The sequence below is a fragment of the Salvia splendens genome, chromosome 17, assembly GCF_004379255.2.
Source record: "Salvia splendens isolate huo1 chromosome 17, SspV2, whole genome shotgun sequence".
Lineage (NCBI taxonomy): Eukaryota > Viridiplantae > Streptophyta > Magnoliopsida > Lamiales > Lamiaceae > Salvia > Salvia splendens.
Window position 1 is genome coordinate 5,615,353 of NC_056048.1, and position 13,138 is coordinate 5,628,490.

Consider the following 13,138-nt stretch of genomic DNA (forward strand, 5'->3'; position numbering starts at 1 on the left):
AATTCGTGTAGCTGACCATGAAATCTAATGGCTTAAGTTGAATTGTAAATGGAACGACATTGATTTTGATGTTTTTGGTTCTTCGAAATGGGTGAACATGGTTTGAGGGCCCAAACGACTCGTAATGGTGGCCGGTCAAAGAACTCGCTATGATGAACGAGTACGTTTGGGGTCGACTCGAAGTGGTGGTCAGACAAAGAATTCGTTGTGACCAACGAGGATGTTGGCCCTTAAGGGGGTCGATTGTTACAGACTCAATACTCCACATCGATTATAAGTGCAATTGGTGTGAGTTTATAGACTAAATGAGCTCTCTCTCCTAACCGGAGTTTGCGCGTGCTATGTGTGTGTTGTTTATGTGTGTATTTTTGTGCGTGTGTGTATATAGTGCATATTTGAGTTGAGCATACGTAGTGTGTATTTGTGCATGTGCAACGTGTATTGTTTGTGCGTGTGATATGCATGCTTGTGCAGTGCGTCTATTGTGTGTGTGTAATGTATGCATGTGTATTCATTGTGTGTGCGCGCGGTGTGTGTATTGTTTGAATGTGTGCACACTATGCGTGAAGGTATATAATTTTACAACTATTTAGATTTCCAATTATCTAATCTTGATATGAAATTCAAATTGTGAATTAAGATATTTTGATATGAAATTCAAATTGTGAATTAAGATATTTTTGTGATACCAAAACATTAGATTTAGAATTGAAGGCTCGAATTCAAATTCCATCGTATAGAACGAAGCCTCAAAGAATTTAATTTGACATGGATAGAGTTACGTTGGCGATAGGCTTTTATCTGCAGTCATACCGTATGAATAGCGATGTGGATCAAAGTATCAAACCACCAGATATTGTATCATGTTAACCAAAATGGTCGTTTTTTTCGTATTTCACAGATCCTTGCTCGAGATAGGTTGTTGGCTCATACAAGGTGGAATAAAGCCCCCTCCCTCTCAACATATTCTGTTAAAACTGTTATCTAAACATGAAGTTTAAACTAGTCATCAAGTTGCTGAAGCAGACTATATCGACCTCAAAGATCAATACAAGGTAGTATGAGAATGTTTAGACTTCAAAATGTCATCTTTGGAAAGGGTCAGATACAAAGTCAGAAATGCAGGGAACTTTTGAGCTTCAATGTGGAAATTCTGTAACATAGCACTATGACAAATTAATATGGTTCCTCTGCTAGGCTCTCTACAATAATGAAATGAATACAAGTGTAGATAGTTGTGACAAATTATAATCCATCATCTATAACATGGTCAAAATGTTATCTGTACACGATCTATTTTTGCGTGTATGAATACATATCACTACAGATTTAAACCACGTCCATCTTGTTCACACGGCCTTTGGCTGTATCTGCTCAAAGTCGAAAACCTCGGACATGAGTTGCCTAACGTCTGGCTTCCCATAAACTGCGTACACGAGGCCATGGATGGCTTGCTGAACCGAGGTTGTAGCTGGATTTCTCAGCCTACGGTTGTGCTCATACGAGTCCTGGACCTGATCGCTGTAGATGATAAAACGGTGAAGATACTTCTCCCTCAAGAACTTGCCACAGAACTTGTTCATCAGAAGACAACGGTGCTTCTCCTGCAGCCATTTCCCAGGAGCATCAATATGCTTCATAAGCAACCTCTCGGCCATCACAAGATCCTGCCAGAAAATCTTGTTAAAATGAAGCAACAATGGCAGAGGAAGGGAGAACATGTCTTAGTTCTGAAACTCGCGTTACCTGGATCTTCTGACCAACATATTCCAAGCGCTCAAAGCAGAACCGTGGGTGTTCAGACTTGTGTTTTGATGGATGCATGAAACAGAGCTGGGTTGCATTTCAAGCACAAGGATATTAGGTGTGGGCAGATGTAAAGTCTCTTATTTAATGCATAATGGAGCCAGAGTCTCAAGCAATAAATTGACGAATACAACAGAGATATGAATTCTATCTGTAATGATGATACTTAATGAAAAGAGATACTACTAATCATAGGCATAAAAATAGGCTTAGAAATTCAAATGACCATTTCATTTTGATAAATTTAAGTTCTAACCATACAATTAACCTTATATTTATGTATTTTTTATACTTACCTTACTCTCTCTCACATACACAAAAACTAACCTTACTCTCTCTCACATACACAAAAAACTAACCTTTCCAGGCATGTCTTTCAAATTGTAAAACTTTGCATTATCATTATAATTATTATTGTTATAATATAACATTAGTCTTTGTATAAAAAATGATATTTTTTGTTCATTAATTATCTTAGTTGTACTTGTGATACAACAAATTAAGTCAAGAAATATTCTCTCATGCATCGCACTAGATGTGATATAAGTTTACTTAAAGCGAGACTAGACTCATTGGAGATGGAGGCCATAATAAACCAATGACAAGTTCTCAAGTACAACACTACATTTTCAAGAAACAAATAAAGGAAATAGCAGCGAGCAAACAAAAGAATACTTGCAGGTAAGACTTAAGAGAAGGTATTGACCCTAATGGTTCGTTTCGGTTAGCCCATTTCACAGCTCTAGAGGGAAGGGAATGACTGAGGAGATGGTTATAAATAACCTTTAGGTCTAACTAAAAGTACGGCATAGCTTGATGCGGATGTCACACGTCTTATCTAAGAAACAAAGATAACAACGAACTTGTAAGAAATACCTGCAACCCCAAGCCAAGCTCAATGTTCCTTGCCTCTGTTATCTCAGGTATCTAAGAAACAAAGATAACAATGAACTTGTAAGGGATATCCAAGTGTTCTCATCACTTGAGGTCTACATTCAAAATCCCATATGTTTCCACGGAAACGGTGCATACCAGGTGGCACACATGCTCTGAAAAGCTTAGGATGAGCAAAAAGGGCATGTTCTGGTGGCTGAAAACATCGAGGCAGTTGTTGCATTAAAAGGTATATATGATTAACAAAGATGTTAATAACTAGCTTAAACTCATGCCCTGCCATAGTAGATATGGTCATGCCACCTCAATACTTTAACCACACACACATATATAATCTTGGTTTACTTTTATGCAATGCCACATGAAAAATATCAACATATTCAATAACTTGTTTTTTAAGCACATTTTGTCATGGTATTTGATCCAAATGTCAAATGACATGAAATTTGCAATCGATTGACATTTATTTCTGGTACTTACTAACATACCTTTAGAACTCAAACTCATTTCCCACTTTTAACCACATGTTTGTAAGTGCCATGAATGCAAATTATTTTTGCTTTTGACAACATTGAGTAGTTCATGTCTCATAGGAATGACATTTTTCATTTTGCATGTAGTTTTCTACATTAGACATTTGCAGTGGGGCTGTTGTAGTTATTGTTCTTTATAAAAATTTTAATAGTTCCTCACTAGGAGATCAGTAAAAGTTAAACAAATAAGAAGGGAAGAAGCAATTACCCTATAAGCAGCAACATCTTGCCAACTGAGTTTTCGGTTATCAAACTCAACAGATACATAGTCTATATCTTCAAGCTGTCTCCTCAATTTAGGCTGGCAGTCTTCAGCCTCCGGGTCAAGCCCAAACACTTCAAAGAGAACACGATATACTTCTGGCATTCCAAAACACAGATATATTGCTCCAAACAACGCCCAGGACACAGATCTACCAAACGAATATCACCAGCCCTGTCAGAACTTAAAATAACTAGCAAACTAAATTGATAACCCTACTCTACTCACAAGAAGCGGTGCTTTAATACAAACTACAATAATAGGTCCATACTTTATACAATACAAGAAGTTGATTAATGAGAGATGATACTATTGAAATTGTCTAGGTCATGAACATCAAAGTGCAAGCAGAATATCATAGTTCCAATACAAATACCAGACCACTCAGGTGGAGTAGAAAAATCATACACAGGATACAATGTGAAAAACAAGTACAGCAAGACCACAAGCAACAAGATCATCCATTTCTAATTCTATACTACAAAAAAATAGGTCTAAGGGTTATATTATGAGTTTCTTTCCCTAGATATCGCAAACAAAACATGAACTCGTCGAACTATACCAACTTGATCACTTAATGATATCAGTGCGATGAAAGCCTTATATGCTAAACAATGAACTTAAACCTTTTAATATGAGCAATTACATTGTCAATAAGGCACATCATTGCACAAAATGCTACCCACATCAACTCTACTAATTCTATAAAGGATCACAAGACACACACGGCAGACTGATGATTCATTCAACAGCAACTTAAAGCATTACTAAGTCCATTCCCCTCTCAAGTTGTTCAGTTAAAAACCATCACAGAAATATAGTAATCACTCATTATTTGAAGAACTCAAGCCACAAATCACATTCATTCTTTCCCAAAAGCATAAAAATTAACCAGGAAAAGTGACATACTTCACTGGAGGCTCACGGTCTTTGCGAAGGAACCTGTCCATATCATCAAACTGGAAAACCAAATTCTGCAAGCTAGCAGTTTTAATCCACTTATTCAAGTAATTTGTTTATTTTACACATCTTGTTATGGTATTTGGTCAAATGTAAAATGAGTAATGGTATGAATAGATCAGGAAAATTACACAGGACAATATAGTGGAACTCTCTTTGAAGATAGAGGAACAAACAATTGTTGTAATTCTTCATGAAAATCTTAATAGTTCCTCACTAGAAGATCAGTAAGATGTTAACAAATAAGGAGGGGAGAAACAATTACCTTATAAGCAGCAACATCTTGCCAACTGAGTTTTCAGTTATCAAACTCAACAGATACATAGTCTATATCATCAAGCTGTCTCCTCAATTTAGGCTGGCAGTCTTCAGCCTCTGGGTCGAGCCCAAACACTTCAAAGAGAACACGATATACTTCTGGCATGCCAAAACACAAGTATATTGCTCCAAACAACGCCCAGAACACAGATCTACCAAACCAATATCACCAGCCTGTCAGAACTTTAAATAACTACCAAACTAAAGTACTCACAAGAATCAGTGCCTAAGTGCCTTTAATACTACAAGACATTGATTAACGAGAGATGATACTATTGAATTGTCAAGCTCAAGAACACCAGAATGCAAGCTAAATAGTAAATATCATAGTTCCAATACAAAAAATCAGACCACTCAGGTAGAGTAAGAAAATCGTACGCAGGATACAATGTGAATAAAGAGTTCAGCAAGACCACAAGCTACTAGATTATCCACTTCTAATTTTACACTACAAGCAATTACATTGTCAATAAGGCATATCATTGCACAAAGTGCTACCCACATCAACTCTACCGATTCATTCAGCAGCAACTTAAAGCAATACTAAGTTGATTCCTCTCTCACATTGTTCAGTTAAAAACATCACAGATATATATCAGTAACAACTTATTATTTGAAGAACTTGCGCCACAAATCACATTCATTCTTCCCAAAAACATAAAAATTAACCAGGAAAAGTGACATACTTCACTGGGGGCTCCCGGTCTTTGCGTAGCAGCCTGTCCATATCATCATACTGGAAAACCAAATTCTGCAAGCTAGCAGCTTTAATCTACTTGGGCAAAAACCTCTTCCCAATCAAAGCATACACCCTCTCCCTCATTGGCCCCGAAGACTCCCTTGGATACCGCTGCAAGAAGAACTCACACAGCGCCAGCTCCAGTATATACTGCCCCAAAAACAACAGCCGCGAGTGGCCCGACCTCACATGCCTCACATTAGTCCTCTCACAGTGCGGATGCTGAAACGCCAAATACAGCAAGGAATCGAATTGCTTAGCCGGATTATCATCTCCGTAGCTATCCGAGGGCTCCAAGGGATAACCCAGCGCCTGCTTAGCCTCCAGCAAATACTCATCCATCCACGTTGTATTGGCATTGTTCAATCGCTGCGAAGGGAAGCAAGAGCTCAGCAAAGGGAACGACTTTAGCGATAATTGGGGGCTGTTGAGGAATCTCTCGGCTAATCTCTTGTCATCTAATGGCGGTTTGAGGATGAATCTTTTTGGGGGCGCCCTTTTCTTGGGGGAGACTACTTTGAGGAGGCGTTGGGGGCTGTTCTGAGGGAGCTCTTTGGGGTCGGCGGAGGCGACGGCTGAAATGTGGAGATTTGGGGTTTTGGGGATTTTGAAGTGGGTTTGGAAGGGGAAGAGAGTGAGTGAGGAGTAGAAAGAGAGTTCTAATTTGGTGTGCGGTGTGAAAGATGAAGATAAATCCATTGGTTTAGATGGATGGATGGATGATGGAACTGGATTTCTATGAGAAATTGAAGTAGATTGGGGAAGCCATTGATGGAGGTTTTTGCAGGGTTTCTTTCTGCTGCAGAGATAAGGAACGAAATTAGAATTTTGTGTAGATGGAGTACTAATTTCAATAGTAACGTTGACAATGTTTTAGCGTTTTAAATTCCCTTGATGAAAGTGGTCTTGGGATTTAAATTAAGATTTAAATTAAGAGTGATGCTAAATGGTCATAATGGGGCCGGCCATAAAGAGTTAATTTAGTCCATTTACATGTATAAAAAATTAGAATTACCGATATAAACTTATATGTGTGTGAATGGACTTGTGAGTTGATACTTAACATTGAATTCCATTACGTAAAACACATTAATATCACGAATTACTGTATACGTTGAGCAACAATCAAGAAATGACAGTAGTAATAAGTTGAGCAAAAACCACGAAAGAGCAACACTAACATGTTGAGGAACATATAATGAACATGATATAAAAGTAAAATCAAGTAGTATTAAACCAAAAATTTTTAATTTTTTGTTATTTAATTAATTTATGGTTGATCATAGTGTGGCCGCATAGCTTTATACTTAAATTAAACAATACTATCATAAGATAGAATTTGAGATAATGATATTGTGACATAATTCTAACGTTAGTGAATAATATTTTACTATTGTGAATGCTAATTTGGTAGCTGAAGAATTCATTAATTTGCTAACAACATTTGAAAAAATGAAGTTAATGTTTTCATGCCTTAAGCCTAGTTGCTTGATTCGAGGTGAAAAATATTACTACATTATCATGTTCGAGTGTTTGTTAACGTTGGCATGAAAGACTTGTTGTTCATGCTCGTACTGCAAAAAAGAATTGATTAATCATACACATATCGTTCACACTTATTGAATGATCACATATTTCAAATACTAAAAAAGATAACTGCTATTGCAGATTGTGGTGATGTTGACAAATGGATCAAGTTATAACATAGTATAAAAAGATAAATCATTTCCAGCATATTTTACATGATGCCACTAGAGTTGTTAAATAAATACTCTATTCGTTTGCAGAAATACACTACAATTGTTTTATTTGGGAACACAAATTTACAAACAAAACTCACAAATTTTCTACATAATTGTGACTCTTAGGCCATCCGCAATGGGGCGGACGATGGCACGCCCGATGGCGCGCATTGTCCGCGCCCGCCATCGTCCGCCCCATTGCGGGTGCGTGACATAGGCCGCGGACGATCGTCGCGCCCTATACTAAGGGCGCGGAGTATAGCGCGGACGATGCCCATCGTCCGGCCCACTGTGGGCTACGCGGACGATCGACGCGGACGATGGCACGCGGTTTCGTTTTTTTATAAATAGAGTTCATTTGTAATTTCATTTCACGATTTCACTTTCGAAACTTATTACATTTACATAATTACTACGAAATGGATTCCAGTCCCAATAGTCCTATGTTTAGCGGCGGAGTTCGAGAAGTTCACGCGGGCACAGGGGAGCGGCAAGAGCTTGAGCGACGTGCGCGCTAAAGCGCTGTTGTCGTACCGGTCGATGTACGGCGACTTCAAGAACGAGGCCATCTGGGCGCTCTTGAGGGACAAGCAGAAGTTCCAAGGTGAAATTCTGCACACTGGTGCGCCGAAGAGGACGAAGACCACCGAAGCTGGTGATTACACGAGCAACGGCAGCGGCAATCACCCGGTTGACCTCAACCGGACGTACGTGGATGAAGGGAGTTCCGGCACACCGATGTCCTCCCGACGTCAAGGCTGCGAAGGCCTAGGGGAAGGCGGCCGCGACCTCATCCTCGACCGCTGCAAACCAATTTCCGTTCCCGGAAACACTCCCGACCCAGACGGCCACCGCATTTGAGTCGTTGGCAACAGCGTCGATGGCGAGGACGTTATTGCAGACGCACAAGGCCCTCAAGAAGTGTACCGACCCCGACGAAGCCGAATATCTCCGGGCGTTAATCGATGAGCTGCGTCGGAAGTTGGGAATTGCACCGACTTAGTTGTTTTTTTTTTGTAAGTTGAATGGTGTAACTTTTTTTTTTATTAATGCGTCGCCATTTGTTATTTAGACGTTTTTTATTTACTCGTTACTTGTTATTTGAAAACATTTAAATTAATTAAACAAAACAATAAAATGATGATGTGGCGCGCCATAGGGCGCGCCTTAGGACGCCCCACTGCAGGTGTGGGGGAAGGAGGATAAAACTGATGATGTGACGCCCCCTGCTGATGCCCTTAATAATATATTTTTATCTACTAAAAATACATCCATCCATCAACATCATAGATGACATGGGTAGGCCCAAACCAACACATGAATCAAGTGTTTATTCATGTATAGTGGGCCTAAGTTAAGACTGAATATTTGGGCTTCAGATTGACTTGGGCTTATATTGGGCGGGCTTCAGGTATTCAGCTTATGCAAAGTATTTTCTTAAGATTAAATTTTGATCTGTACTTGTGTGATTTTTTAGCACTTTGCATGCTAAAGAATTTTTACATAAGTTGGGATTAATGGTCGGAAATTAGACGTCTAAGGTTATCAGTAAAATGACACGTTGGCCAAATTCCACCAAAGTTAAAAGGTATTGTCAGATTTTAAAACTTGCTAGACTTCGTAAAAAATATACAATCAATATAATTAAGTAAATTATGACGATCAACTTTATTGTTGATAATTGATGAAGACCAAAGATTCTATCAAGACCTCTTAATTAAGTACGAGTCAACCTGACTAACCAACCACGTACCTTAAAGGAACGCATTGGCCTATCAAATTAATTCATTTCGTACAAACTTGGTTCAAATTTTAAACTCGAATTTTAGAATATCATCTCGAAAATAAATTTCTACATTGACATCATAATTTGTTGCTGCAATATTGCTAGTCCAAGTTGCACCTTGAAGACCAACCATCCAATTATATCGTTTTATATTGATTCATCAGTTTAAGTGACATTGTGTATTATTGGGAGTACTTATATATGCAACTTAAAAGAAATGTAAAGGACGGTGGAGATCATGAATTTATTATCAATCTAATAGTAACACCTAATATATGGAGTATATGTTTTATCCGGCAGGAACATAATTGGAGTTCCTTTTGTTTATTTGGAAAGGAATCTAATGTTCACTTGGTGGCAGACACATCTTCACAATTAAAGTCAATATTTTATTGCAAAATTAGTTCCCATGTGGTTGGTGTGAGATCATCACCATTAACAATATGTAGTATATACACAACACAAGCTTAGCCTAAGGAACAAAACAAAGTGCCGCAGGCTTATCTAGATCAGATCCCCTCCACTCTCTATTTTTCATAAATAATATTCATATGCAAATCAAATTGTGTATTCCAACAATTCATGAAGCACTACAAACTACATTTATTTTAAGTAGATTCTGATGTAATAGTATGATGCCGAATCATATAAAGAATATTTCAACGGTTAGGTTAAGTAATTAGAGAAATGCTAGTTTCTTAAAAACGAAAAAGTATTCTTATAAATAAAAAACTGTATTCAAAAAAGCCCGGAAAAAATAGTAATTTGTCTTTTTCGCCCCCTAAACATTGCCAGATCGCCGAAATCAGTCATCGCTAACAATGATTTGATTCTTCGGTTCGATACTTCGATTCACAAGTACAGTGCGAATCTCAAATCATTCCGGCACATAAAATGTTTTCAGCGTGTTTTTCGTACTGCATTGAACATCTTAGGAATGTGGTGAGGACAAATCGATAGACGATGATGGGCTAAGTCGTATCTGCATGTGAGTCATGTGGGACAATGCTTCAATCTAGGGATTCCCATTAGATAATTATCTTAACTAAATTCCAGATAATCTAAATCAATTATGAGAGAGATAGAGAGAGCTAAACAAGATTTCTTAAAATTGAAATCCAATTACAATCAGCATTGGCATCACATAATCAGCAGTGGTGGTAATAACATAGTACATAATTAGCAAGGTATGATAAGATGAATTTTTTTTATCACGTCATATTTAGGCTGAGGGCATGAAATAGCCAAGGCTGGTGGGAAACTGTAGTCTCGGGCCCCCATTTTAATCCCGGGCTTCTCACCATCTTGCTCGACGAAGATAAGCTCGGCCCGGACTTGTTCTCGTAGAAGCTTCTCGGCCCTAAAGTCAGCTCCAGATCATCAAATTCACATTTTCCAACTGACTCCATGGCCCGTTCCGCCTTAGACCCCGGCCCGTTATAAGTAGTCTGGCTATTCCTATCCCGCCCGTTTTTGGCGATATCTTTCATCAACATTTTCTGTATCCGATACAAGCGATGGAGCTCGTAAACCTACACCCCCCCAAAAAAAAAGAAAATAAAATTTAAATTTTAAATTAATTTAATTAAAAAAAAGAAAAGAAAATATAGAGTGGGAATTAAATTAAACTTGATTTTCACCTGCTCTCGAAATGTTTCCTCGTGCTTGAGCATGGCCATTTTCATGTATTCCTTGTCGTACTGATTCAGAAGCCTCTCCATTACTTTCAAATATTCATACAATCTGTAATTTCTTCCTAAAATATTCAATATTACTTAATTGTTAAAAATCGGCACATGATGAAAGCTGTGTATCGTGCTAGTGAGGCCATAAATACATGTGAGATGTTTTTTTTTATTTTAGTTGATTATGAGTTATGATAATGTTAAATTGGGCCATAGTAATTATTGGCAAACGAAAAATATCTATAAGCATGGCTGGGCATCGTTTTCATAGATTCATCAAGAAAAGTACTTGATGAGTCATAGTGAATCCATCTCCCCTAGTCCACATATTTTCACTATTTTAGATATTTTCTTGGGAATAATTGGACTACATTTCTTTGTTTTTATATAAAATCGTGAATATTACATTTTGTGTCTTTGTATAGTAGTAACACCTAGATTATAAGTACCATTACCCCACCAATAATACTAAGCAATTTATTAATTTTATAAAATCCGAAAAAAGGTGAATTTCATGCTATGTAAAGATTGATAAAAGAAGAAATCCAGGGATTAATTTAATGCTAGCCAAGGACAGTAAAACTGTAAGATGAAGCCTCCAAAATCTGTTAAATTGCAGAATTTTTAAAGAAAAGTGGAGAAAAAGGAAACTGTTGGATTATGAAAAAAGGAACTGTTTAACTTTGAAGATGTGTGAAAAAGGGTAGTTAATTTAGGCTGCAAACCTCAGAAAAAGGTGATAAATCTTTCTGTAAATTCCGTAATGATCTAAAAAAGAAACTAACAAAACCCATCAGTTTAAGAAAAAAATCTAGAACAAAGAATATTGACCAAAAAAGGAACCAAATCTGGTTTTTAATTTAGACACATGAAGGAATTTTCTTACCAGCGTCATGAACTTGAAAAAATCAGATCTTTCTCTCTCTGATCTGATCTGATCTGATCTGATTTGGCTTCAACAACTTGTGCTTCTTTTCCCCTCACAAATGTTGTTACCCTTTTGGCATATATAGAAGTGTTTGGACAGATATAGAGAGAGGAGATGGTGCATAAGAATTTGAGGAATCTGTGTTAATTTGTTGTCACAATAATCAAAGTAATTGTTTGTTGGTAATGGGTAATAGGATGGGGGTTTTGATGTGAATGATGAGAGGCATGCCAAATAAATCCCACTGCTATGTATATTTCAAGCTTTGTGGAGAGATGTCCGACCATCTCCACCACACCAATTATTTGTTTATTCACTATCCAACGTTATTTTATTTAAATCAGTATATATATTGTACTACTACTACCAAATACTTGTTCGGGTTTGAGTTATCACGGAATAAATATGGAACAATTACTCCCTTAGTCCCAAGGAAGATGACCCCTTCCTTGGGCGGCACGAGATTTTATGTAGTTTTATTTTGTGTGTTGAGTGGAGAGAGTAAAGTAAGAGAGAGAATAAAGTAAGATAAAAGTGTTTTATTTTAAGTAAATGGTTATCTTGGTTGGGATAAACCAAAAAGGAAAATGGGTCATATTTAATGGGACAGGGAGTAATAATTTTCTTTCAAAAAATAATTGTAGAAAATACATTTATGTGCCCCATAAAAAATTCGTAAAATTGAAAGATATCGTTGATAGTTAAGATAACAAATTTTCCTCTTCTAAAAATATATGAAAACTTTGAAGTTCACTTACTCTCTCAATTTAAACACTTAATGAGAAATCTAATTAACAAAATTCGAATGGTATATGTCCAAATCAAGAAATTCAAGTATTTTGTATCATGTTCATACATTTTTAGAAATAATCAAATATCAGTTAGTAGAATATTCCCTCCGTTCTGGAATAAGAGTCCTATTTAATTAAGACACGAGTTTTAAGAAATGTAAGGAAAAGTGAGTGGAAAAAGTTGGTGAAATGTGAGGCCTACTTCCCAGTTATGACATGGGTTTTAAGATGTAAAGAAAAATGAGTTGAAGAAGTTGGCGGAATAAGTTAGTGGAATATGCATCTCACTTAAATATATTAGTTTTGTAACAAAATGTGGGTGGAAGAAGTTGGTGGAATGTGATGCCTACTTATCATTTATGATAAAAGTAAAATATGATTCTTATTGTGGGACTAACCGAAATGGCAAAACATGATTCTTATTGTGGGACGAAGGGAGTATTTTTTATATGTCAATACACTACTCATATTAGTATATATAAGTTTCTTTTACACAATATCATACGCCATAACAATTTTTTATACGTCAGTATTTCAGTGGTATGCATGTATAATACTACCCTTTATGCACACACAATATATAGTAGTATGCATGAATAATATCACTCTATGCATTTCTTTCACATACTGTATCAGGGTACACGAGGATAATTTTTTCTATAATTGTGTTAGTGGACAATCGTATCACTTTCGT

The 13,138-nt window shown here is 37.0% G+C and overlaps 1 protein-coding gene and 1 pseudogene across 1 annotated transcript; both read right to left on the bottom strand.

Moving 5' to 3' along the window:
* Positions 1–1,145: 1,145 nt before the first annotated feature.
* On the bottom strand, positions 1,146–6,365 carry LOC121775008 (annotated as a pseudogene).
* A 3,757-nt stretch (positions 6,366–10,122) lies between these two features.
* LOC121775513 lies at positions 10,123–11,970 on the bottom strand. Its single transcript, XM_042172593.1, has 3 exons — positions 11,612–11,970; positions 10,681–10,796; positions 10,123–10,572 (listed from the first exon to the last, which is right to left on the bottom strand). The coding sequence occupies exons 2-3, from the start codon at positions 10,759–10,761 to the stop codon at positions 10,252–10,254; spliced, it is 402 nt and encodes a 133-aa protein (XP_042028527.1). The 5' UTR covers positions 10,762–10,796; positions 11,612–11,970; the 3' UTR covers positions 10,123–10,251.
* Between the last annotated feature and the right edge of the window lie 1,168 nt (positions 11,971–13,138).

Coding starts and splice junctions, on each gene's coding strand:
- LOC121775513 (XM_042172593.1), bottom strand. CDS start 10,761: ATGGAGAGGCTTCTGAATCAGTACGACAAGGAATACATGAAAATGGCC. Junction 10,573..10,680: donor AGGAAACATTTCGAGAGCAG/GTGAAAATCAAG, acceptor GGGGGGGTGTAG/GTTTACGAGCTCCATCGCTT.